The sequence below is a fragment of the Manihot esculenta genome, chromosome 15, assembly GCF_001659605.2.
Source record: "Manihot esculenta cultivar AM560-2 chromosome 15, M.esculenta_v8, whole genome shotgun sequence".
Classification (NCBI taxonomy): Eukaryota; Viridiplantae; Streptophyta; class Magnoliopsida; order Malpighiales; family Euphorbiaceae; genus Manihot; species Manihot esculenta.
The window spans coordinates 24,499,587-24,526,165 of NC_035175.2; the positions used below are offsets into that span (position 1 = coordinate 24,499,587).

At 40.2% G+C, this 26,579-nt stretch overlaps 1 protein-coding gene across 1 annotated transcript; it reads right to left on the minus strand.

Moving 5' to 3' along the window:
* Positions 1-429: 429 nt before the first annotated feature.
* On the minus strand, positions 430-2,880 carry LOC110600851 (40S ribosomal protein SA). The gene is made up of 5 exons (XM_021737755.2): positions 2,673-2,880; positions 1,733-1,995; positions 1,419-1,616; positions 1,006-1,219; positions 430-786 (listed from the first exon to the last, which is right to left on the minus strand). Exons 1-5 carry the CDS (start codon positions 2,818-2,820, stop codon positions 671-673), a joined length of 939 nt encoding a protein of 312 aa, XP_021593447.1. The 5' UTR covers positions 2,821-2,880; the 3' UTR covers positions 430-670.
* Between the last annotated feature and the right edge of the window lie 23,699 nt (positions 2,881-26,579).

Below are 26,579 nucleotides of genomic sequence, written 5' to 3' on the forward strand. Positions count from 1 at the left end.
ATCATTTAAATTATTCAATAAACTTCATTTTAAATCATTTTACATTTATTTAAAATTTAATTATCATTATTATTCAGATATATATTACAACATAAGATTAATATAGAAGAATTATTAATAATTTATTATTTACACTTTAATAATATTATAAATATTAAATATATTTATTTAAAATATAATAGTAAATTTAAATAACAGAAGCTAAAAAATAAATAGTAATAATTTAACTAATCATAATTAGCTATACACACTAGTGCAGAGCATCTTCAAAACCTTTAAATTTTAAATTCATGTTGCAGTCAGAGTGTCAAATTAAAGTCACAACCAAAATATATATAAAGGAAAAAAAAAATTGCTAAATAATTCATAATAATTTAAACACCAAAATAGTTTTTTCATCTACCTTAAAATTTCGAGGCAATTCAAATCTTGAGCATTAGCAAAGGCTTCTTGAATATAAAAGATAAGAAAAAAAATTTGCATCTCTGCATCAAGATCAATGTCAAAAATTTTAAAATTCAAATGTCTAGAACTAAGCTATTGTAAAAAATGATGTCATAAAATAAAACAAAACAAGTCCAATTTTGCAATTTGGTGTTGGCAATCCCTCGAACAACCACTAATAATTCTGAACATCCATAAAACACAGCATTGAGCTTCTCTTGCTCCACTACTCCCAGCCAGTTGGGGCAGTAGGAGCAGCAGGGGCAGCAGGAGCAGCAGGAGCTACTGCACCAGCAAATTGCGGAGGTGGGGCTGCCGCGTCCCATTCATTAGAGAATCCACCTAAAGTTGATAATCAAAGTAATGATGTTAGGAAAAATGGGGGGAAATGGCCACTACTGTGCAAGAAATGCATCTACAAAACCGTTTTTGCTTCAAAATAGTAAAATATGAATATAAAAATTTTTTTTCCAAAAACCAATTAGTATTGCAAAATAGTTCTTAAAGCACAACATGATCAAATGAAAATGAAGGAAGCTCAATAGTGTTTGAATAACTTACTACTCTGCTCCGGATAAAAGTTGGCAGCAGGAACAGCAGAAATAGGTGGTGGAGCTGCTTCAGCAGTCCACTGGCCTTCAGTAATTTGTGCGCCCCAATCAGGAGCAGAAAGCCCAAAATCAGTAGAAGGGAGTGCATAATCGGCAACTGGTACTGCTTCCTCCTCTTCATGTTCCTTGGTTTCCTCAGGCTCCCTATAGAAGAATAAGTCCACCTGTACAAGGAAAACAAATAAATGATAATGTAATAAACCTTAGAAGTAAAACGTCGTTGCAACATATGCAACCATTTTAGCAAGAACTCCTTCACAAAACATGCATATTAATTATGCATAAGTAAATACTAGCAATCAAGAGAGCAACAATTGATGGAGCCATTAAACACAAAACATATATCTGATAATATGTATGTACCATAACATCCCACTTGTGCCCTTGAGGAATAGTGCCTCGCATCTGCAAAACCATTCTTGCCAACAGCCAAAATAGACAACCAATACTGTGCTTCCCTTTGTTATTTGCAGGAATGCCAATATCCACATACCGCATAGGAGAATCAGTGTCACAGAAAGCAATGGTTGGAATATTTCCAAGAGAAGATTCCTTAATAGGCTGCAAGTTGTATATAATAATAGGAAAAATTTAATGTCCATGGTTGGGAAAGAAAATCAGTAGACTTAAAAATGATATGCATACTAAGCTTAACCTCATCAATAAGGCAGAATTACCTGGTGGTCTGTCCTTGGATCGGTGAGGATCAAAAGACGGGGCTCACTGAAAGATGTTTGGAGCTGGTTAGTGAATGTACCAGGAGTGTGCCTTCCAGCAATAGCATGGGCACCTGTATATTGGGCAAACTTGAGTACAGCTCTTTGACCATAAGGCCTTGCAGACTGGACAATGATGTCCTGTGGGTTCTCAATGGCCACAATAACCCTAGCAGCCAGTTGAAGTTTTTCCCATGTCTTTCCAAGATTGATGATATAAATTCCTGAGGGATAAACACCAAGTAATTGAATTCAACTAACATCCAAAACATCTTGCCAATATATTTAAACTTTAGAACTTGTGTAAGAAGGACAATGGGAAACAATTGTGGGATTTAAAGATATGACAGGCAAAATCATAATGTACACATTCCATTCATCTACAAGCATCTCTAAATGAACAAAAACAACTAATATATGGGTGCTAAATATAGATAAATGCATATTAAGTATACCAAATAAAAGCAAAATTTCCACAGATATCAACTTAACTTGGTAATCACTGCTTAATTAAATCAAACTCATTTGTAAGTAATTCAAATAACCCAATTATGAATACAACTAGTAGCATAAGAAGATCAGACCATTCCATTTTCCTTCTGATTCTGTCAACGTAATACGAAAACTGAAAGCAACGCTCACAAATATCTATCAAATGCTTCAAGTCTTACAACCAACGAATTCACATCATCCAACGTTAAAATACTTGCTCAACGTTCGAATAAAAAGTGTAGTCTTATGGTGACTGAACGGAGACATGATAGTTTCCAGAGAATCCTCATAGCACATATCTCAGTCTGACATCTCTCCTAAACCATCTGGATACGAAAATTTAGGCAGGAAAAATTCACACATACAGGCATATATACATACATCAGAAGGGAAGAGAAAGAATGCATACCATCATTGCGGCGCTTGAAGACGTAACGTTCCATCTGGAAGTCACAGTTCTTAGTGCCGAGGTGAACTTCAGCAGCCAACATCATCTGTATATCCAACTCCTTCTGGGTCAGAGCCCGTGTTGGTGCCGCTGCTGTGCTTGTAGCCATGTCTGCGCGGCGCAAGAGCTCGAGAGCGACGAAGGGGGTGAAAGGAAGGCAAATGAGCTAGGCTTTTCTTTAAATTAGCCTTAATAACGCAGGGTTTTTTTAAGTGCCCATGAAATAATGGGCCGGCTGTGGGCTTTCTTTCTGATGTAAGTCTAAACTCTAACAAATTTTAGGTATAAAAATAAGGAAAATTCTTAGATCGTGTTTATAATTTAATTAAAAATTAATAAATTGCTCAATCGTTTCCATAATTTTTATTAAATTTATTTTTTATATATATTAAAAATAATTTTTTTATTAAATTTTTAATTATATTTATTTTAAATATAAAAATTTTTTATTAAATACTAAAAAAATATTTTAAAAGATTTTTAGAAATAAAATAAAATTAAATGGAATTATAATAGTTAATTTATATGTTATTATAATTTAAAAAATGAAAGTAGAAAATAATTTTAAGATAATTAATAAATAAAATACAATAAAGATTATAAAATAAAAAAAATATATTTTATATTAAAAATTGTAATAAAATCCAGCTTCCGACAGGGGTAGATTCTACTACCATGTCTGGTGACTAAGGCTTCTTGTGGATTTTGCTGCGTCTACTCCTCATACGAGTGATTGACATTGTTCTTGCAATATTGTGACAAATGACTTTTCTTACTTTCTTATTTTGTTGCATGTTTATTTGCTGGTACGTTTTGTGTGTGATCGTTATAGTTCGAGATATTGACTTCATTTGGTAATTGTCTGTTGGCTATGCTTCAATTTTTATTTATTAATATCAACATTAACGATTCTGTGCTTGTAGATGTATTTTTTTTAGTATAAATTTAATTTAATTTGGTTGGATTTGTATGATTATGATAGCGGTTATCGAAATCGTCAAAAATAAACCTATTAAATAATCAACAATTAACTTGTAAATAGTGGTAATAGGGTCGAACCACAGGGATTTGACACTACGGATTTTCCTAATAATGACTTGGACAAGTAAATAACAAGAAATTAAAAGAGGGGGGTTTTGTTTTGATGATTAAAACTAAATAGCAAGAGAAAACAATAATTTAAATAGATGAGAATTTCAATAGGAGAAGAATTCTAGTTGAAAAATGGATCTATTTCAGTTTGTTTAGAATTGATCATTGATCTTTTCGATACTCTTATTTATTTCAATAAGTTAGTTTAGGATGTGGAAGACGCTTCTCACAATCCAAATTCCTCCTTAGTTTTAGTTTGATTAGAAAACGTTCGCTAATCAAACTCTAGTTAATAAGTTGCCAAGGAATGTCCTTGGGGCTTTTAGTATCGAACAACTGTTAACTGCATTAGGACTTAGAGAAACCCTACTCTAACCTTGCCAACCGCGTGGTCAAGTTTAAATTATGCAACTGATTATACTTGTGTTTAAACAATCTAAGCAATTACGGACCTAAATTATTCAAACAATATATTACTCAAGCAATTAAAAGCAATAGGCCTTAATTGATTCTAAAAGCAAAGCAATAATTATAGAAAGATCAAGTTGCATAAATATTGAAAGCAAATAAGAGTTTAATAATGGAGTTTTAAATCTCCCAATTCATCACAAATCTGAATTTCCCCAATTTCAACTAGAAAAGGTGGAATTTAGCCACTCATGATGGACACAATCACAAAAGAAAGAAGGAAGGAAGATGGTGAGGCTGCTGCAGACTTGCTGCTGTGATTCTGCAGTGGAGAGAAGATGCTCTTTGCTGGTTTGGAAGCTGCCCTTTTATAGCTGGAGAATCCCAATTCCAATTTGATTAGGGTTTTAAAATCTCAATTTGATTTGGTCTTCTTTATAGTCTTTGATTCCTCTTTGGATTTTGTATTTGATTGAGAATGGAACTTTCTAAGTGAAGGGCATGGTTCTTGGGGCTGATCTTGCAGTGTTTGAAGTGGATTTGGACTTCTTTTCTTTTTAAATCTGATTTTTTTCCTTTTTCCCGCTCTGCTGTCAGTTTTTGCTGTCAATGTGATTGGGGCGGGTGATTTGGACAAATCACTTGCCCCAATCGCTTTCTGTGAGTCAGTCCAGTTTTTAGCTTTCTGTCTCTGCGAGTGATTTAGCCAATCTCTGCGAGTGATTTGGCCAAATCACTTTGACCCCATCACTTTTCCAGCCTTTTCTGCACTTTTTCTCCCATTTTCCAATTTCTTCCTTTTCTATAAAAACAAGATAAAAATAATAAATTAAGTTGAAAAATGTGTAAATAAGTAATGATAAAGATAATAAAAATGTGGCTATGTTTGATCAAATACCCCCACACCTAGCTTTTTGCTTATCCTCAAGCAACAAACAACTTAGTCAATCAAGCCCCTTTTTCTTTAGAGTCTAAGTACCACTTAATCAGCCCCCCTAGACTCCTAAATTGAAGTATTACAGTGTAGAATACATGCACCAAGGTTGTTCTTCTCTTTTTCTTGTTTCTCCTTACCTACCATGGTCAAAGGAAAGGTTTTTTATTCAATCATGCTTATTCTCTTTGTATAAGCTCAATGCAACCTCTAGGAGTGACTTGCTCTTCTTTGAGCATTTTATTTTATTTTATTCAGCAGCACTTTTTATTCTTGTCCGAAAAAGTCACTAACCTTTTTACGCGAAGGTGCATATTGGTGATACCCACCCCCGGTTACTCAGTTAGTCACTTGTTCAAGTGGCTACTAGCTCTGTTCATAACTTATTTGGCCATAGGAACAGGTTTTATGATTTGTGCTTTTGTGCTGGTTTTTCTTTTTCTTTTCTTTTCTTAACAGTTTGGGCAAATCAGCTCATAGGGAGTTTACACCAACTTTTTATTTGCATGTGTTTATGTTTTTATTTCCCTTGACCACAGCAAATTTAGAGATTTAATTCAATAAAAGAACTTCCTAAGTGAAGGTAGCACACTGTAATTGATTCAATTTAGGCTTAAAGGGTGAAAAATCAATGAGGTCATGAGATAGGAAGCTCTTTTAACCTTGTTATCTATGCTGAGTAGAGCAAAAGCTAAGACAAAATTCTGTGTGTGTGTGCAAAAAGTGAAAAAAATGTGTGAAAAAATTTTGGTGTGTGTTATAGGGTAAAAAGATGCAAAAAGAAACAAAAAGAAAGCAAAAGATAATGTAATCAATGCAAAAATAACCTAACAGTATCCCCACACCTATTGCAAACATTGTCCTCAATGTGTAAACATATATATAAAAATTAAGAAGGAAAGGGAAAGGGACTTTCTGTTGGGCAGGTGATTTGGTCAGGTGATTTGGGCAAATCACTCGGCCAAATCACTGACTGTCATGATCTATGGGCAGAAAATTGTCCACCAGCAGTTGCAGCAAGTGCTCCATGTGCTGCATTTTGTCTTCTATTCTGCTGAGATGAGCCTCCACCGAATGGTCTTGAGGTGCCTTTTATGTCCTCTAAGGTGCATCCTATGGTTTTTTTTGTACTTTCTCAATACTTCTGGGAGGCTTTCTCCATCTTGTTGGCTTAGCTGATAGAAAACTTTGACTGGTAGTGTTTTTTCAGCCCTCAAATAGGCATATTTGAGGTGTCCGGGCAGAGTTTTCAGGTTTGGTGTAGTTGCTGGCTAGTCTGCTACTTGCTGTCTGCTGACTGATTTGGGCAGATTTTCTGTTGCTGGGTCTGGTGATCTGGGCAGATCACTCTCTGTTCTGTCTGTCTGTTCCAGTGATTTGGGCAAGTCAGAATCTGCCTGTACTGGTGATTTAGGCAGATCACCCGCAACCAGCAGTGAACAGTATGCTGTCTGGTCTGTGTCTTTTCCTGTGCTGCTGCTGTCCATTTCTTCAAATCTGCACAAATCAGTATTGAGTGAGTCATCTAGATCAAAATCAAAAATTTCATGACTTAAATCATCAATAACATCAAGGCCATAAACAGGAGAAACATCATTGGGGAATTTCATGGCATCATAAACATTAAACTTGATAACTTCCCCTTCAAACACCATGGTCAATGTGCCATCATGCACATCAATTTTTGTTCTGGCTGTACTCAAGAATGGTCTCCCAAGTAAGATGTCAAAGGTGATGTTACCCTTATCCTCCTCCATGTCAATCACATAAAAATCTGCTAGGAAGACTAGCTGGTCCACTTGTACCAACACATCTTCAAGCACTCCCTTGGAATAGACAACGGATCGGTCAGCCAATTGGATCACAATGCTGGTGCCCTTGAGTGTACCTGCATTCAACAATTTAAAAATGGAAAGTGGCATGATATTAATTGAAGCCCCAAGGTCGCACATGGCCTTCTTTATCCCCATGTTGCCTATTTTGCATGAAACTGCGAACATTCCCCTGTCCTTGCATTTGGTGGGAAGTTTTCTTTGAATGACAGCTGAGACACACTCCCCCACACTTACCTTTTCACGTTCAGCAAGTTTCCTTCGGTTGGTGCATAGTTCTTTGAGGAATTTGGCATACCTTGGAATTTGCTTTACAGCATCAAGTAGAGGAATGTTGATTTCTACCTTGCGAAGTATCTCAAGTATTTCTTTTTCCTTTTTTTCTTTTTGAGATTTTGCAAATCTTTTGGGAAAGGGGGGAGGTACCTTGAATTTTTCTGCTGGTTGCTGTATTTTCTACTTTTGGTTGGACTCTGCCTGATTTGTTGATTTGGGCAGATCGAATTCTGCCTTCTCTGGTGATTTGGGCAGATCACTACTACTGGGCAGTTCAGTCTGCCTAGCGATTGGGTCTGTGATTTGGGCAGATCGATTGCTCTGATCACTTTTTGGCAGATTCTCTTTAGTGATCTGTTTTTACAATTTTTCAGGCCTACTGTCTTGCAGCTCTTTTCCACTTCTCAATGTGATGGCACTAACATTATGTCTTGGATTTATTTCAGTTTGGGAGGGTAGCTTTCCTTGTGATTTAAGCTTACTCAAGGATGAAGCCATTTGTCCCACTTGTTGCTCAAGATTTTGCACCGTATTTGCTAAGGACTTCACAATCTCTTCAAGAGGTGTAACGACCCGGAAACCGGACCGCTACCGGCGCTAGGATCTAGATCGACTTAAGGTCGCCGGGACCCGTAGCAAGCCTGCTATACTCTCTGGGTACCTGTAAAATCCCATACGTGATCAAACATTTTCTGTAAAAACATAAAACTTTGCTCTGTACCAAGGCTCAACCTGTGCATGCACTATCTCTGTACTACAGAACCCCTTACTAGAGCTCTCATCATTGCTCTAGACGGGTTAAACTCGTAATATGTTAAGCCTGGGTTTCATACTCATCACGAAACTATTTACATAAAACAGACCATGTATACAAAAAGGGATTTACAAAATATATGGGTCAAACACAATACTATACTCTGTACAATACCAAAACATCTCTTTTACATATTACATGTCCACACTATGCTATTACACCACTCTTTTACTCTTTTTGTATCCTACTGAACTCCCCCTAAACTCTGAACCTGCAAGACTGGGGTTAAGGGAGAGGGGTGAGCTATACTAGCCCAGTGAGTAGAACAGTAAAAACATGTTAATAAACATGCTTACATGAAATGCATCACATCACAGACAATTCACATCAAGGATGAACATGTCACCAATAGTCCCGACACCTTACACTAGTGCTAGGGCGTAGAATGGGCTCCTGGACTTCCTCATATATCGTGCCAGGGCGTAGAATGGGCTCCTGGACTTCCTCAGGGACTAATGGATCATCCACCATCCATCCACATCAACAACATAGAATGCAATGCAACATATTCGTGAATTCTAATGCAATCAACCTATTGCATATTCATGGTGCATGAAACATGCTACAAGCATTTGATTCCTCATATATAAAGAAAATTAAGTTTAGTTCCACTCACCTCTGGCTGACTCTGTACTAACTCTGAAGCAGTGCTCACTGCTGATCTCTTCAGTTCCTCTGGTCCGTTCCTATATAGATGGACTCAATGAGGGACCAAACTAGCTCAAGGACATCTCTACAAACCTCCCCAAAAAACCCCTAAAATATCCTAAAATAATCAAGGAAAACATGCAAAAGAAGGCTGGACAGGGCACTTTCGGCGGCAGGTTCGGCGGCCGAAAGTCCCTCCAGAGCCGAAACTCAGATACTTTCGGCGGCATCTTTGGCTGCCAAAAGTCCTTCCAGAGACGAAACTCATGCATGTTCGACGGCACTTTCGGCGGCCGAAACCCCCTCCAGAGCCAAAAGTCCAAACTTTCGGGGGCGAGCTTAGGCAGCCGAAACCACCTCCTTAGCATGTTCGGCGGCCGAACCTTCCTTCGGCGGCCGAAATTGGGTTCTCCAGTAAGGCAGAACCCTGCTTTGCTTCATGCAAAACTTCACCCAACTTCACTCAACATGCAACCAACAACTCAACAACAAGCATATACTCAAGTACATGCACAAAGGGGTCCAAAACTACCTTAAAATCCCACCAAATATCACAACTCAACACATAAACATGCTTTCACCAAAAATCAACCAAAAACCTACTTAACCTACTCATGCATCTCTACCCATAAAACCTTCATAAAACATGAAAGAAGGTAGGGATCTACACTTACCTCTTGAAGATCAAGAGGATAGGTGATCCTAATGTGGAGATATGGAGAAACTCTCTCTCAAAGTCCCCAAACTTCAAAACTTTGGTTTTTAGCTCAAAAGCTTCAACACAACATGAAAACTTATCAAAACTTTGAAAGATTTGAAGAAAACATGAAGATCACCCAAGGAAGATTATGGTCTCACCTCTGTCCGTGGAAATGGAAAGAAAAATCTTATCCATTCACCGACCTATGGCCTTTTATAGGTGGCTAGCCAGACCACCTTTGGCGGCTAGCCAGACCACCTTTGGCGGCCAAACGTGATTCCAAAACCATGCAATGTTCGGCGGCCGAACATCACTTTCGGTGGCCGAACATGGCTTTTCTTCCTTGGTGCTTTTCTTTCAAAAACTCATTTCTTTTACACTTAAAACATTAAAACATATTAAAATCACTTTAGAAAACATATCTATTCCCCTTCTAGAGGGTTCCGACATCCGAGATTCCACCGGACTGTAGAATTCTGATGTAACGACCCGAAAATCGGACCGCTACCGGCGCTAGGATCCGGGTCGACTTAAGGCCGCCGGGACCCGTAGCAAGCCTGACATAAAACCTGTGAACCTGTATAATCCCATACATGATCAACAACATACATAAAAATTAAAACTTCTTCTTGCATACATGCTATCAATCACCAACTCAACCCGTGCATACTCTGATCATTTACATAAATAAAGTCCCTCTGTGGGATTTCAACAAGCCTCAAAGGGCTATACAACACATGGTGAGTTGGTTTACATAAACATCATAACATAAGATCATGTACATACAAAAGGGATTAACAATATACTATGGTCAAGCACAACTCTATCCTCAATGACCTCATTACATAACATACTGAATATTTTTACATTTCATCATAATACAATTGTCATGTCCACAATCTAGCTATTACATGCATATGACTTTCTTTTTCTCTTCTTGCCTTCTCTATCTATCCCGTACCTGCAAACCTGGGGGTTAGGGGAGAGGGGTGAGCTAGATGCCCAGTGAGTAGAACTATAAAAAAAAAAGAATATTTAAAACATGCCATCATGAAATGCGTCACTGCGCAAACAAATCACACCACGGATGGACTGATTCAAAAATCCCTCAACTCCATGCCCGGCCCTATTATGGGCACCACAGGACTTCGTATTGCCCGGCCCTATTATGGGCACCACAGGACTTCGTATTCGGAGTTATTGCCCGGCCCTATTATGGGCACCACAGGACTTCGTATTCAGAAGGCTAATGAATCATCCTAATGTCCATCCACTAACATTTATCACAACAATGCAATGCGGCATATTCGTGAATTCTAATGCAAACAACCTATAATATGATCATGATGCATGAAGCATGATAAAAGCATTTCATTTCTTAATTTAAAAGGTTAAGTTTAGTTCCACTCACCTCTGGCTGACTCTGACAAACTCTGTAGCAGCTGGCTCACTGTTGGGGTCCTTGGTTCCTCGGGTCCGAACCTACACAGGTGGACTCCAATGAGGGACCAAACATACATAAACATAACTACAAACTACTCCCCAAAAACCCCCCAAAACATCCTGAAAATATCACATAGAGATATGCATGAAATGGCTGAACAGGGCACTTTCGGCGGCACCTTCGGCGGCCGAAAGTCCTGGACAGATCCGAAAGTCAGGCAGGTTCGGCGGCACCTTCGGCGGCCGAACCTTCCAGACAGATCCGAAAGTCTTCTTTCGGGGGCAAGCTTCGGCAGCCGAATGCTGCCTCCACAAAGGGGGTTCGGCGGCCGAAACTCCTTTCGGCGGCCGAACCTGGTTTCTGCCAGAAGGGCAGAAACTTGGTTCACATGAACCCCTTGCCTCCCAAAACTTCAAATCATGCATAAATCTCCACTAAAACATGCATACAAGTTCCTAGGGGCCTCAAACATGCATATACCCCATCTACAACACTTCAATCACACACAATTAAGCTACATTGTTCAAAAAGTCATCAAAAACCCATAGGTTCAACATATACCCTAACATGCATTCTACCCCTTAAAACTTCATAAAACTAGTTTAAATCATACATTGAGCTTAGGATCGGCTCTTACCTCTTGAAGATCGTGGGTTGAGGAGATCTAAACTTGGAGATGGGAGAAGTTCCAACTTTTGGTCTCCAAGCTCCAAAACTCGTTCTAAGCTCAAAGATCTTCAAAACCAAAGTTATAAACTTGTAAAGATCATGGAAAAAGGAAGGAAAAACTCAAGATAGGGGAAGGATGGCGGAATGCTCACCTTGGCCGAAATGGGGAGAAAAAGCTCGCCCATTTTCGGCTAAGGGACCCTTTTATAGTGGCTGGCCAGGCCACGTTCGGGGGCCGAATGTGCCTCCGCATCCATGCAATGTTCGGCGGCCGAACTTGACTTTCGGCGGCCGAACCTGAACTTCCCTAACTCATGCTTTCGGGGGCCTAACATGCCTCCAAAACGCATGCATGTTCGGCGGCCGAACCTGACTTTCGGCGGCCGAACCTGGGTTTTCCTCCAAGAACTCTTCATGCCAAAAACTCATTTAATTTCATACTTAAAACCATTAAAAACATGAAAACATTTTACAAAAACATGAATCTACCCTTCTAGAGATCTCCGACATCCGAGATTCCACCGGACGGTAGGAATTCCGATACCGGAGTCTAGCCGGGTATTACATTCTCCCCCCCTTAAGAACATTCGTCCCCGAATGTTCCTCACTAGCACATGCATAGCAAACAACATATCATACGCATAAAACACATAGAGACTAACCTTAAAAGAGATGAGGATATTGCCGGAGCATAGACTCCCGTGTCTCCCAGGTGCATTCTTCCATATTGTGGTGGTTCCACAGGACTTTCACCATCGGGATTTCCTTGTTCCTTAGCTTTCTGATCTGGGTGTCTAGGATCCGTACTGGCTGCTCAACATAGGTGAGATCCTCTTGGATCTCCACATCAGGCTCACTAAGAACCTTGCCCGGATCTGACACGAACTTTCTCAACATAGAAACATGGAAAACCGGATGGATTCTCTCCATTGAAGCAGGTAAGTCCAGCTTGTACGATACACTCCCAATCTTTTGCAAGACTTCAAAGGGTCCGATGTACCGCGGAGCCAGCTTACCTTTCTTCCCGAACCGAACCACTCCTTTCATTGGAGACACCTTAAGCAATACCAGATCCCCCTCCTGAAACTCTACTAGTCTTCTGCGGATGTCTGCATAACTCTTCTGTCTGCTTGCAGCTGTCTTGATTCTCTCTCTGATTAAGGGTACCACCCTGCTGGTGATCTCTACTAGTTCAGGCCCTGCCAAGGCCTTTTCTCCAACTTCCTCCCAGCAAACAGGTGACCTGCACTTCCTTCCATATAAAGCTTCATATGGAGCCATCCCAATGCTAGCATGATGGCTGTTATTGTAGGCAAACTCCACCAGAAAAGCCCTATGAGGTGGATTGAAAGTATCCCACATCGGAAAGAGGTAAGGAGGGGGGACGCCTTATAAGGGCAAGCCCCAAGAGACCACAGTAGACGCGTTTTGGGAAGAAAGGGTATCAAATCCCTTGACCCAAGAACAAAACCGTGAGGGGAAGGCTGGGCCAAGGCCCTCGAACCCAAAGCGGACAATATCTACTGTTGTGGGCCCAGAGGATGTTACAATTGGTATCAAAGCCTGGGCCTCATGAGTACGGTGTGCTGAGCGAGGACGCTCAGGCCTTATGGGGGGTAGAAGCCCTATGAGGTGGATTGAAAGTATCCCACATCGGAAAGAGGTAAGGAGGGGGGACGCCTTATAAGGGCAAGCCCCAAGAGACCACAGTAGACGCGTTTTGGGAAGAAAGGGTATCAAATCCCTTGACCCAAGAACAAAACCGTGAGGGGAAGGCTGGGCCAAGGCCCTCGAACCCAAAGCGGACAATATCTACTGTTGTGGGCCCAGAGGATGTTACATCTGATGCCAGACTCTAGCCGGGTATTACATTCTCCCCTCCTTAAGAATATTCGTCCCCGAATGTTCCTCAAACAACTAAACATATAAAAAGGAGGAAAGACTAACCTCAAAACAGATATGGATATTGCTGGAGCATAGACTCCCGTGTCTCCCAGGTGCACTCCTCTACATTGTGGTGGTTCCGAAGGACTTTCACCATCGGAATTTTCTTATTCCTCAGCTTTCTGCTCTGCGTGTCTAGGATCCGCACTGGCTGCTCTACATAGGTGAGATCTTTAAGGATCTCTACATCAGGCTCACTAAGAACCTTACTCGGATCTGACACGAACTTTCGTAACATAGAAACATGAAACATCGGGTGAATTCTCTCCATAGAAGTAGGTAAATCCAGCTTATACGACACATTCCCGATCTTCTACAAGATCTCAAAGGGTCCAATGTACCGTAGAGCTAGCTTAACCTTTTTCCCAAACCGAACCACTCCTTTTATTGGAGACACCTTCAGCAATATCATATCACCCTCCTGAAACTCTATCTGCTTCCTGCGGACATCTGCATAACTTTTCTGTCTGCTTACAGCAGTTCTGATTCTCTCTCTAATAATGGGCACTACCCTGCTGGTGATTTCCACTAACTCGGGCCCTACAAGAGCCTTCTCTCCCACTTCTTCCCAGCAAACAGGTGATCTGCACTTCCTCCCATACAAAGCTTCATAAGGAGCCATCCCTATGCTAGCATGATGGCTGTTATTGTAGGCAAACTCCACCAAAGGTAGATGCTGCCTCCAAGAACCGCCAAAATCTAACACACACATTCTGAGCATATCCTCTATGGTCTGGATGGTCCTCTCTGACTGTCCATCAGTCTATGGATGGAAAGCAGTGCTAAAATCCAACCTTGTGCCCATCGCACTCTGCAGACTCCGCCAAAACCTGGAGGTGAACTGGGGTCCTCTATCTGACACTATAGACACTGGAACCCCATGCAACCTTACTATCTCGTCCACATAAACCTGTGCTAACTTGTCCACAGAGTAGTTACTCCTAACAGGGATGAAGTGAGCAGATTTAGTCAGTCTGTCCACAATCACCCATGTAGAGTCTAGTCTGTTGGACGCTGCCGGTAACCCCACCACAAAATCCATGGCTATGTTCTCCCATTTCCACTCTGGAATCGGCAGTGGGTTAAGCATTCCAGCCGGCTTCTGATGTTCCAGTTTCACCCTCTGACAAACCTCACAGGCGGACACAAACTGTGCCACTTCTTTCTTCATAGCTGGCCACCAATACACCCTTTTTAGATCCTGATACATCTTAGTGGCTCCAGAGTGAACACTGCACTTGGCATTATGAGCTTCCCTCATAATGTCTCCTTTCAGACTTATGTCATCTGGTATACATAGTCGACTCCCATAGCGGAGGATCCCTTTGCTATCAAATCTGAACTCTGCACTGTTGCCTGACTGAACAGTCCTAGCAATTTGCACTAACTCAGGGTCCTCATGCTGTTTCTGAGCTACCTACTCCAGAAACATAGGTGTCACTATCATCTGTGCTATTAACGCGCCTGTCCCAGACAACTCTAGCTGAAGCCCTTCCTCAATTCGCTTATAAAACTCCATCACCACTGGTCTTCTCTCTGCTGCTATATGGGACAAACTGCTAAGTGATTTCCGGCTTAGGGCGTCTGCCACAACATTCGCCTTACCCGGATGGTACTGAATCTTGCAATCATAGTCACTGAGCAGTTCTACCCATATTCTCTGCCTCAAATTCAGCTCTCTCTGACTCAAGATGTACTGTAAACTTTTATGATCGGTGAAGATCTCGCATTTAACCCCATACAGGTAATGCCTCCACATATTGAGGGCAAAGATAACTGCTGCCATCTCTAGGTCATGTGTGGGGTAATTCAACTCGTGCTTCTTCAGCTGCCTAGAAGCATAAGCAATCACCCTCTCATTCTGCATCAACAAACAACCCAGTCCCACTTGAGACGCATCACAGAACACTGTGAAGTCCTCATTACTGACGGGCAGAGCTAACATCGGTGCTGACGTTAATCTCTTCTTTAGCTCTTCAAAGCTCTCTTCACATTGATCAGACCAGACCAATTTCTGGTTCTTTTTAGTCAATCTGGTCATAGGAGCAGCAATCTTTGAGAAGTCCTGTATGAATCTCCGGTAGTAACCTGCCAAACCCAAAAAGCTTTTAATCTCTGACACTGTAGTGGGTCTGGGCCAGTTAGCTACTGCCTCAATCTTCTTGGGGTCTACCTCAATACCCTCTGCTGATACCACATGCCCCAAGAATGAAATGCTCCTCAACCAGAACTCACACTTGGAGAACTTGGCATACAAGCCATGCTCTCTCAGTGTCTGCAGAACTGTCCTCAAATGATGGGCATGTTCCTCTGCATCTCTGGAATACACTAAAATATCATCGATGAAGACAATAACAAAGTGATCCAGATACTCTCTGAAAACTCTGTTCATGAGATCCATGAATGTTGCAGGGGCATTAGTCAACCCGAATGGCATTACTAAGAACTCATATTGCCCATATCTGGTCCTGAATGCTGTCTTTGGCACATCTGCCTCTCTAACTCTTAGCTGATGGTACCCGGACCTCAGATCTATTTTTGAGAAACAACCTGCTCCAGCTAGCTGGTCAAATAGATCATCGATCCTAGGCAGGGGATGCTTATTCTTGGTAGTGACCTTGTTCAACTGTCTATAGTCAATACAAAGTCTGAGGGATCCATCCTTCTTTCTGACAAAAAGCACTGGAGCACCCTAAGGTGAGGTACTAGGGCGGATGAAATCCTTATCTACCAACTCTTGCAACTGCTCTTTCAGCTCTTTTAACTCTGCAGGTGCCATCCTGTAGGGTGGGATAGAGATCGGTCTGGTACTAGGCAGCAATTCTATTTCAAACTCTATCTCCCTATCAGGTGGTAGTCCTGGAAGCTCGTCTGGGAAGACGTCTAAAAATTCTCTGACTACTGGTACTGAGGCTGGTTCCCTAACCTGATTATCTAGCTCTCTCACATGAGCTAGAAACCCTTGACAACCCCTCCTAAGTAACCTACGAGTCTGAAGGGCTGAGATCAAACCTCTAGGTGTACCCCTCATGTCTCCTCTGAAGACACACTCTGACCCATCCTGGTCCCTGAGACTGACTACCTTGTCTCTGCAGTTCAAGGGAGCACCAAATGTAGATAGCCAATCCATCCCTAGAATGACATTAAAATCCATCAAATCTAGAACCACAAGGTCAGCTGGAAGGCATCTACCCTCTATGAACACTGGACTGAAACGACAGACTGACTCTGGCACTGATGGGTCACATTTGGGTCCACTGACCCAGAGAGGACACTTTAACCCAGAGACTATCAGACCCAATCTCTCCACGGTTCTAAAAGCAATAAAGGAATGAGAAGCACCGGGGTCTATCAAAGCATACACATCAGAACACCCAATGATGAGGTTACATGACACCACTGTGTTCGACGTGTTTGCCTCCTCCTGAGTCACAGTGAAAATCCATGCTGGGGCTACCAGACCTCCACCTCGGGAACCTGCTGCTGAAGAAGAGGCTGACCCTCTCCCTCTACCTCTGCCACTACTCTGAGGCATGGTTGAAGCTGCTGGTTGAGCCACACTGCCAGAAGTCATCTACTGGGATGGTGCCATGAAGATCACTTTAGGACATTCCCGTGCAAAATGCCCCTCCTGTCCACAGTTAAAGCAGGCTGTAGATCCCAACCGACAAACTCCCCTGTGTGATCTCCCACATCTCATACATACTGGACTATCTGTGCCAGAGCTTGAGCCACTACCCATTCCCAGACCAGACTTGATCTTGCTCCAGAACTTATTCTTTTTCACTTTTGCCCTCCCCCATTTCTTGCTGCCCGAAACGGCTGTATTCTGAGAAGAGGGATCTAGCTTGGAACCTGACGACTGTGCCTTAGACTGTTTGACTGTTCCCTGAATGATGGCACTTGCCTCCATCTTTCTTGCCACATCCACTATAGAGTGGAAACTCTCTTTCTCTACTGGAAGAATCAAGGAGGAATACCTGGGATGAAGTCTCATAGTATATCTCCTTGTCTTCTTCTGGTCAGTGTCATAAGCCTGACCCATATACTGTAACAATTCCAGGAACTTGCCAGTGTATTCATCAACACTCATCTCTTCAGTTTGTCTCAGCTGTTCAAATTCTATGACTTTCATCTCCCTGGAACTGTCAGGAAAAGCCCACCCAGCAAACTCATTGGCAAACTCTCCCCATGACATGCTGTCCAACCTGGGGTCCACATAATTCTTGAACCACTCTTGAGCCTTCTTGCATTTCAGTGTGAACCCCGCTATCTCAATGGCTCTGCTATCATCAGCTCCTAACTCATCGGTTATCATCTTAACCGTTCTGAGGTACTCAAATGGATCATCTCCCGTATTGAATTTGGGAGCATCCAACTTCAGATACTCTGTCATTTTCACCTTACTTCCCCCAGATGAGCTAGGTTGAGGTGCTTGGACAACAGGGGCTATTGGTTCTGGTGGTGGAGGAGGAAGTACTGTATCCCTAGGATCAGGGTGTGCTGTACTTGGATAGAAAGGTGAGGGTGGATACATGGGATATGGTGGGTAAAAAGAAGGATAAGGCATAAAAGGCATGTAGGTAGGATATGGGGTAAAGCTAGAGTAATCCGACGTACCCCCCATCGGATACCCCGAGCCCTGTGGGAAGGGTGGATAGTGGGGTGGATAACCAAACCCCGAGGCCTGAGCGCCTCCTTGAGACTCTCCCATACCCTCTTCAGACCTGCCCATACCCATGCTTTCATCTCTTTGCTGATCAACATCCATAGCCTCCCTCACTTCATCTGACCTCCCTCCTCTATCTGTTCCTCTTCTGCTCTCGTCAAAAGACCTTCTAGGGTCCCTTGACGTACCCTCCCTGCTTGATCTCTGAGACATTGCCCTTGGCAATGTAGGAGGACGAGCATCTATACCCTCACTCTCTGGTGGGACTCCAGTCAATCGTGCAGATCGACGAGTTCCTCTCATATTAACTCTGGAAAACAACACATAACATAACACATTAGCATCATATATCAAGCACATGGATAATCATGGCATTTCACATCATCAAATAGACAGGACTCAACATCCTATCCTAGTGGATATGATTTCCTATTGTGCTTACCCTACTATAACCTCTATGAGCCCGACACTTTCTATAGGTCCGACCATATGAACCTATGGCTCTGATACCAATCTGTAACGACCCGGAAACAGGACCACTACCGGTGCTAGGATCCAGATCGACTTAAGGTCGTCGGGACCCATAGCAAGCCTGCTATACTCTCTGTGTACCTGTAAAATCCCATACATTATCATACATTTTCTGTAAAAACATAAAACTTTGCTCTGTACCAAGGCTCAACCTGTGCATGCACTATCTCTGTACTACAGAACCCCTTAATAGAGCTCTTATCATTGCTCTAGACGGGTTAAACTCGTAATATCTTAAGCCTGGGTTTCATACTCATCAAGAAACTATTTACATAAAACAGACCATGTATACAAAAAGGGATTTACAAAATATATGGGTCAGGCACAATACTATACTTTGTACAATACCAAAACATCTCTTTTACATATTATATGTCCACACTATGCTATAACACCACTCTTTTACTCTTTTTGTACCCTGCTGAACTCTCCCTGAACTCTGAACCTGCAAGACTGGGGTTAAGGGAGAGGGGTGAGCTATACTAGCCCAGTGAGTAGAATAGTAAAAACATGTTAATAAACATGTTAATAAACATGCTTACATGAAATGCATCACATCACAGATAATTCACATCAAGGATGAACATGTCACCAATAGTCCCGACACCTTACACTAGTGCCAGGGCATAGAATGGGCTCCTGGACTTCCTCATATATCGTGCCAGGGCGTAGAATGGGCTCCTGGACTTCCTCAGGGACTAATGGATCATCCACCATCCATCCACATCAACAACATAGAATGCAATGCAACATATTCGTGAATTCTAATGCAATCAACCTATTGCATATTCATGGTGCATGAAACATGCTACAAGCATTTGATTCCTCATATATAAAGAAAATTAAGTTTAGTTCCACTTACCTCTGGCTGACTCTGTACTGACTCTGAAGCAGTGCTCACTGCTGATCTCTTCGGTTCCTCTGGTCCGTTCCTACATAGATGAACTCAAATGAGGGACCAAACTAGCTCAAGAACATCTCTGTAAACCTCCCCAAAAAACCCCCTAAAACATCCTAAAACAACCAAGGAAAACATGCAAAAGAAGGCTGGACAGGGCACTTTCGGCGGCAGGTTCAGTGGCCGAAAGTCCCTCTAGAGCCGAAACTCAGATACTTTCGACGGCACCTTCGGCTGCCGAAAGTCCTTCCAGAGATGAAACTCATGCATGTTCGGCGGCACTTTCGGCGGCTGAAACCCCCTCCAGAGCCGAAAGTCCAAAATTTCGGAGGCGAGCTTAGGCAGCCGAAACCACCTTATTAGCATGTTCGGCGGCCGAACCTTCCTTCGGCTGCCAAAACTGGGTTCTCTAGTAAGGCAGAACTCTGCTCTGCTTCAAGCAAAACTTCACCCAACTTCACTCAACATGCAACTAACAACTCAACAACAAGCATATACTCAAGTACATGCACAAAGGGGTCCAAAACTACCTTAAAACCCCACCAAATATCACAACTCAACACATAAACATGCTTTCACCAAAAATCAACCAAAAACCTACTTAACCTACTCATGCATCTCTACCCATAAAACTCTATAAAACCTTCATAAAACATGAAAGAAGGTAGGGATCTACACTTATCTCTTGAAGATCGAAAGGATAGGTGATCCTAACGTGGAGATATGGAGAAACTCTCTCTCAAAGTCCCCAAACTTCAAAACTTTGGTTTTTAGCTCAAAAGCTTCAACACAACATGAAAACTTATCAAAACTTTGAAAGATTTGAAGAAAACATGAAGATCACCCAATGAAGATCATGGTCTCACCTCTGTCCGTGGAAATGGAAAGAAAAATCTTATCCATTCACCAACCTATGGCCTTTTATAGGTGGCTGGCCAGACCACCTTCGGCGGCTAAACGTGATTCGAAAACCATGCAATGTTCGGCAACTGAACATCACTTTCGACGGCCAAACCTGGCTTTTCTTCCTTGGTGCTTTTCTTTCAAAAACTCATTTTCTTTACACTTAAAACATTAAAACATATTAAAATCACTTTAGAAAACATATCTATTCCCCTTCTAGAGGGTTCCGACATCTAAGATTCCACCGGACTGTAGAATTCTGATGCCAGACTCTAGCCGGGTAATACAAGAGGTGTATTGGACTTTTGAGGTGCAGCTTGGGCTGGACTCCATTGCTGATAGCTTGGATATGGATTGGCCCTTGCATAACTGAAATTTGGATGGTTCCTCTAACCTGGATTATAGGTGTTTGCATAGGGATCATACCTTCTTTGCCCATTAAAGCCTCCAACAGTATTGACTTACTGGTCTTCTTCTTGAAGGGAAGGACATAGATCAGTTGGGTGGTTGTTGGCACATATTCCACATGGCTTGGGCTGTTGAATCTGCTGGACTCATTGGGTTTGACCCACAACAAGGCTACGGACAGCATTGGTGAGATCAGAAATTTGGGATGCTAGAATGGATGTACTCACCTCATTTACCCTTCTTGGTGGTTGCTCTTGGTTTCCAAATTGCTGAGAAGCTGCAGCCATGGTGGAAATTAAATCCCTCATCTCTCGAGGTGATTTATCTCGAATTGATCCTCCACATGCTGCATCTATAAACTTCCTTTCTGCAGGTAGTAAACCTCCATAGAAATACTCAATGAGAGACTTGTCAGAAATATCATGCTGAGGGCAGCTTGTGCACAGCCTTTTGAACCTCTCCTAGTACTCATATAGGTCTTCAGAATGCTTTTGCCTTATACCACTTATTTCTCGACGGATGCCATTGGCTTTCGATGTTGGAAAGAATTTGCTCAAGAATGCTCTTACCATATCGGCACATGATGTAATGGATCCGGGTGTTAAGTAGAATAGTCAATCTTTGGCATAGTCTTCAAGAGAGAAAGGAAAAGCTCTAAGTTTGACATGGTCTTCTGAAATTCCTTGAGGTCTCATGGTTGAGCAGACAATGTGGAATTCCTTCAAATGCTTGTGAGGATTCTCATTTTCAAGGCCTCTAAATTTGGGAAGGAGATGGATCAAACCTGTCTTTAATTCAAAAGGTGCTGTCAGTTGGAGATAAGTTATGCATAATGGTGCTTGGTCTTCAGCTAGCATATCCAGCTCTCGGAGTGTTCTCTCCCGTGGCTGTGGTGTTTGGACAAGCAGGTTTCCAACTTGAATTTTAGCTTCTTCACGTGCAGCAGGAGGTTCTGCCATTGCTGGATTTTCTGCAGCAACCTGGAACTCAGTTTCTAGTGTAATTTCAGCAGTAGCATGTGCGACAGTGGGTGATTTTGCTGGTGCAGAAAATTCTGCAGCAGGTGTAGCAGCAAAATCTGCAGGTGCAAAAAAATCTGCTGGTGCAGAAAATTCTGCAGGTGCAGAAAATTCTACTGGTGCAGAAAATTCTGCAGCAGGGGCTGTAGGTGATTTTACTGGTGCTGATGAAGATGCTTTTGAGGCTTGGTTCCTCAAATTTGCTTGCTTTCTTAAGCTCTTGGCGGTGCGTTTTATCTTCGGATCGTAAAGAAGATTTTCTTTACGGCCAGCCCTGGTCATAAAGGAAAAATACGTTAGTTTAAATCAAATCCCCGGCAACGGCGCCAATTTTTGATAGCGGTTGTCGAAGCCGTCAAAAATAAACCTATTAAACAATCAACAATTAACTTGTAGATAATAGCAATAGGGTCGAACCACAGGGATTTGACACTACGGATTTTCCTAATAATGACTTGGACAAGTAAATAACAAGAAATTAAAAGAGAGGAGTTTTGTTTTGATGATTAAAACTAAATAGCAAGAGAAAGCAATAATTTAAATAGATGAGAATTTCAATAGGAGAAGAATTCTAGTTGAAGAATGGATCTATTTCAGTTTGTTTAGAATTGATCATTGATCTTTTCGATACTCTTATTTATTTCAATAAGTTAGTTTAGGATGTGGAAGACACTTCTCACAATCCAAATTCCTCCTTAGTTTTAGTTTGATTAGGAAACATTCGCTAATCAAACTCTAGTTAACAAGTTGCCAAGGAACGTCCTTGGGGCTTTTAGCATCGAACAACTGTTAACTGCATTAGGACTTAGAGAAACCCAACTTTAACCTTGCCAACCGCGTGGTCAAGTTTAGATTATGCAACTGATTATACTTGTGTTTAAACAATCTAAGCAATTATGGACCTAAATTATTCAAACAATATATTACTCAAGCAATTAAAAGCAACAGGCCTTAATTGATTCTAAAAGCAAAGCAATAATTATAGAAAGATCAAGTTGCATAAATATTGAAAGAAAATAAGAGTTTAATAATGGAGTTTTAAATCTCCCAATTCATCACAAATCTGAATTTCCCCAATTTCAACTAGAAAAGGTGGAATTTAGCCACTCATGATGGACAAAATCACAAAAGAAAGAAGGAAGGAAGATGGAGAGGCTGCTGCAGACTTGCTGCTGTGATACTGCAGTGGAGAGAAGATGCTCTTTGTTGGTTTGGATGCTGCCCTTTTATAGCTGGAGAATCCCAATTCCAATTTGATTAGAGTTTTGAAATCTCAATTTGATTTGGTCTTCTTTGTAGTCTTTGATTCCTCTTTGGATTTTGTATTTGATTAAGAATGGAACTTTCTAAGTGAAGGGCGTGGTTCTTGGGGCTGATCTTGCAGTGTTTGAAGTGGATTTGGACTTCTTTTCTTTTTAAATCTGATTTTTTTCCTTTTTCCCGCTCTGCTGTCAGTTTCTGCTGTCAATGTGATTGGGGCGGGTGATTTGGGCAAATCACTTGCCCCAATCGCTTTCTGTGAGTCAGTCCAGTTTTTAGCTTTCTGTCTCTACGAGTGATTTGGCCAAATCACTTTGACCCCATCACTTTTCCAGCCTTTTCTGCACTTTTTCTCCCATTTTCCAATTTCTTCATTTTCTGTAAAAACAAGATAAAAATCATAAATTAAGCTGAAAAATGTATAAATAAGTAATGATAAAGATAATAAAAATGTGGCTAATTTATGTTTGATCAGATTATTTTTTGCTTATTTAATTTTTGTTTTTATTTTTTTTTATATATTTTAATCTTATTTTGAATGGCGTTTGATTTATTTGTATACCACTGCATCTTGTAAACATGCAATGGATATGCATTGGTTAAAAAAAAAGTCCCCATCATTTTAACAATTTATTAATTATTCATTAAACGTATACACTACAATGTCGGTAAGAAGTTTCTCAAAAGTATTATGTTTTTTTTTCCATTGTGGTATAGTGCCAAGTATATGTAAAACTGTTCTTGTCAACAACCAAAATAGACATCCAATACTCTGCTTTCCTTTCTTATTAGTTGAAATGCCAATATCCGTGCAACGCATAGGAGAATTAGCATTACAGAAAGCAATGGTTGGAATATTTCCAAGAAAAGATTTCTTAAAGGAATTATGTGCAGAGCATCCTAATGCTTTTTGGACTAGAAAACAACATATGGTAGATTTGCCATATGAAGAAGGATTTAATGAAAACGCAATCTCCACTAAAGCTAGACCAATTCAGATGGCACCTGAATTATTAGAGCATTGTAAGAGAGAAATTAAAGAATTAGAAGACAAAAAATTGATTAGTAAATCCATAAGTCCCTGGTCATGCGCCGCTTTTTATGTTAATAAAAGTGTAGAAATAGAAAGAGGTACACTAAGGTTAGTTATAAACTATAAGCCTTTAAATGCAGCACTAAAATGGATTAGGTATCCAATACCCAATAAAAAAGATCTTTTAAATAGATTATATAATGCAAATATATTTAGTAAGTTTGATATGAAGTCAGGATATTGGCAAATTCAAATCGACCCTAAAGATCGATATAAAACAGCATTTACAGTTCCCTTTGGACAATATGAATGGAACGTAATGCCCTTTGGATTAAAAAATGCACCTTCAGAATTTCAAAGAATAATGAATGATATTTTTAACCCTTATTCAAAATTTTGTATTGTTTATATAGATGATGTGTTAATTATATATATATATATATATATATATATATTCAATTTAAACATTTAAAAACGTTTTGTATAATCATAAAAAAGAATGGTTTAGCACTAAGTAAATCTAAAATGAATTTATTTCAAGCTAAAATTAGATTTTTAGGCCATTATATAGAATAAGGTATAATCCAACCTATTGAAAGAACAATGGTTTTTGGAGATAAATTTCCAGATGAGATAACTAATAAAATTCAGTTACAGAGATTTTTAGGATGCTTAAATTATGTTATTGATTTTTATCCAGACTAAATAGAATAATAAAGTCTCTCCATGATAGGTTAAATAAAAATGAGAGTCCATGGAATCAAGAACATACTAATATTATAAAACATATAAAATCACTAGTAAAAAAAATTCCATGTTTATAGATTGAATATATATATATATATATATATATCCTTACCTTATTTATACTACACTCCCTCTCTAAGTGAGGCCTATTGAGCAAAATGCATTGGGATTTCTCCTTTTGTTGACAAATAGAAACTTGATCAGGATGGGAAGAAAAATAGAAGTGGTGGATAAGAAATTCTGGTTGAATGATGAGTTTGTGAAGGATATGGGCAAAAGTTTGATATTCCTCAATCCTAAAATAATCATTCGCAAGTTTTGACGGCAAATCATTTGTATAAATAGTCGAAATGACAATACAAGTTTACACTTGTAAAAGTGGGTTTCAAACTCCAGAAAAAATTTGGCAATTAAGGATATATTTGATATTTTTCAATTCCAAAATGGTTACTCATAAGTTTTTATGTGCAAATCATTTGTGCAAGTGGTCAAAATGGCTATACCAATTTACACTTACAAAAAGTGAGTCTCAAAGTTTTAAAACAAGTTTGCCAACATATTTAATATTCTCCAATCCTAAAATGGTCACTTCAAGTTTTACATTCTTTCATTTGTGCAAATGCTCAAAATCACAATGAAAGTTTTCACTTAAAAAAGTGAGTCCAAGGGTTGCGAAAAAAGTTACTCAATTAAGAACATATTTGATATTCTCCAATTCCAAAATAGTAACTCACAAGTTTTTTTACATACAAGTCATTTGTACAAATACTCGAAATGGAGATACAAGTTTACTCTTATGAAAGCGAGTCTCGGAGTTTCAAAATAAGTTTGTCAACTAAAAATATATTTGATATTCTCTAATTCAAAAATGGTCACTTGCAAGTTTTTACACATAAATTATTTATGAAAATACTCGAAATGTCGATACAAGTTTATAGTTACAAAAGTTTCAAACCTTCGAAATAAGTTTACCAACTAAGGACATATTTGATACTATTCTACCTAAAATGGTAACTCGCAAGTTTTTAGGCGAAAATCATTTTTACAAATGCTTGAAATAGTGATACAAGTTTACTTTTATAAAAGTGGGACCCAGAGCTCCAAAACAAGTTTGACAATTAAGGATATTTTTGTTATTCTTCAATATCAAAATGGTCACTTGCAAGTTTCTATGCAAATGCTCAAAATGGCAAGTGAGTTCCGGAGCTCTGGAACAAGTTTGCCAACTAAGGACAATTTTGATATTCCTCTAGCCCAAAATGGTTAATCGTAAATTCTTATATGGAAATCATTTGTAAAAATGTTCGAATGGAACGGTGAATGTCGTTTTATATATGTCTTCTTCTGCTATCTGAATCTGCCAGTATCCAGATTTTATGTCAAACTTAGAGAAAACAGTTGCCTCATAGAGCCTGTTCAATAGATCTCTTTTATTAAGTAGGGGATACCTTATCCACCTCAAAGCCTTATTTAAAGGCTTATAGTTGATTACTAGTCTTAGAACTCCTCGTTCCAGTTCAGTAGAATTTTCAACATAAAATGCTAGACAGCTCCATGGGTTTTGGCTCTTTTTAATTAGCCATTTTTTCTCTAGTTCAGCTATTTCTTGTGTACATATCTCCGAATGTCTTGGATCCAT

Coding starts and splice junctions, on each gene's coding strand:
- LOC110600851 (XM_021737755.2), bottom strand. CDS start 2,820: ATGGCTACAAGCACAGCAGCGGCACCAACACGGGCTCTGACCCAGAAG. Junction 1,996..2,672: donor CTTCAAGCGCCGCAATGATG/GTATGCATTCTT, acceptor TTTATCCCTCAG/GAATTTATATCATCAATCTT. Junction 1,617..1,732: donor ATCCAAGGACAGACCACCAG/GTAATTCTGCCT, acceptor TACAACTTGCAG/CCTATTAAGGAATCTTCTCT.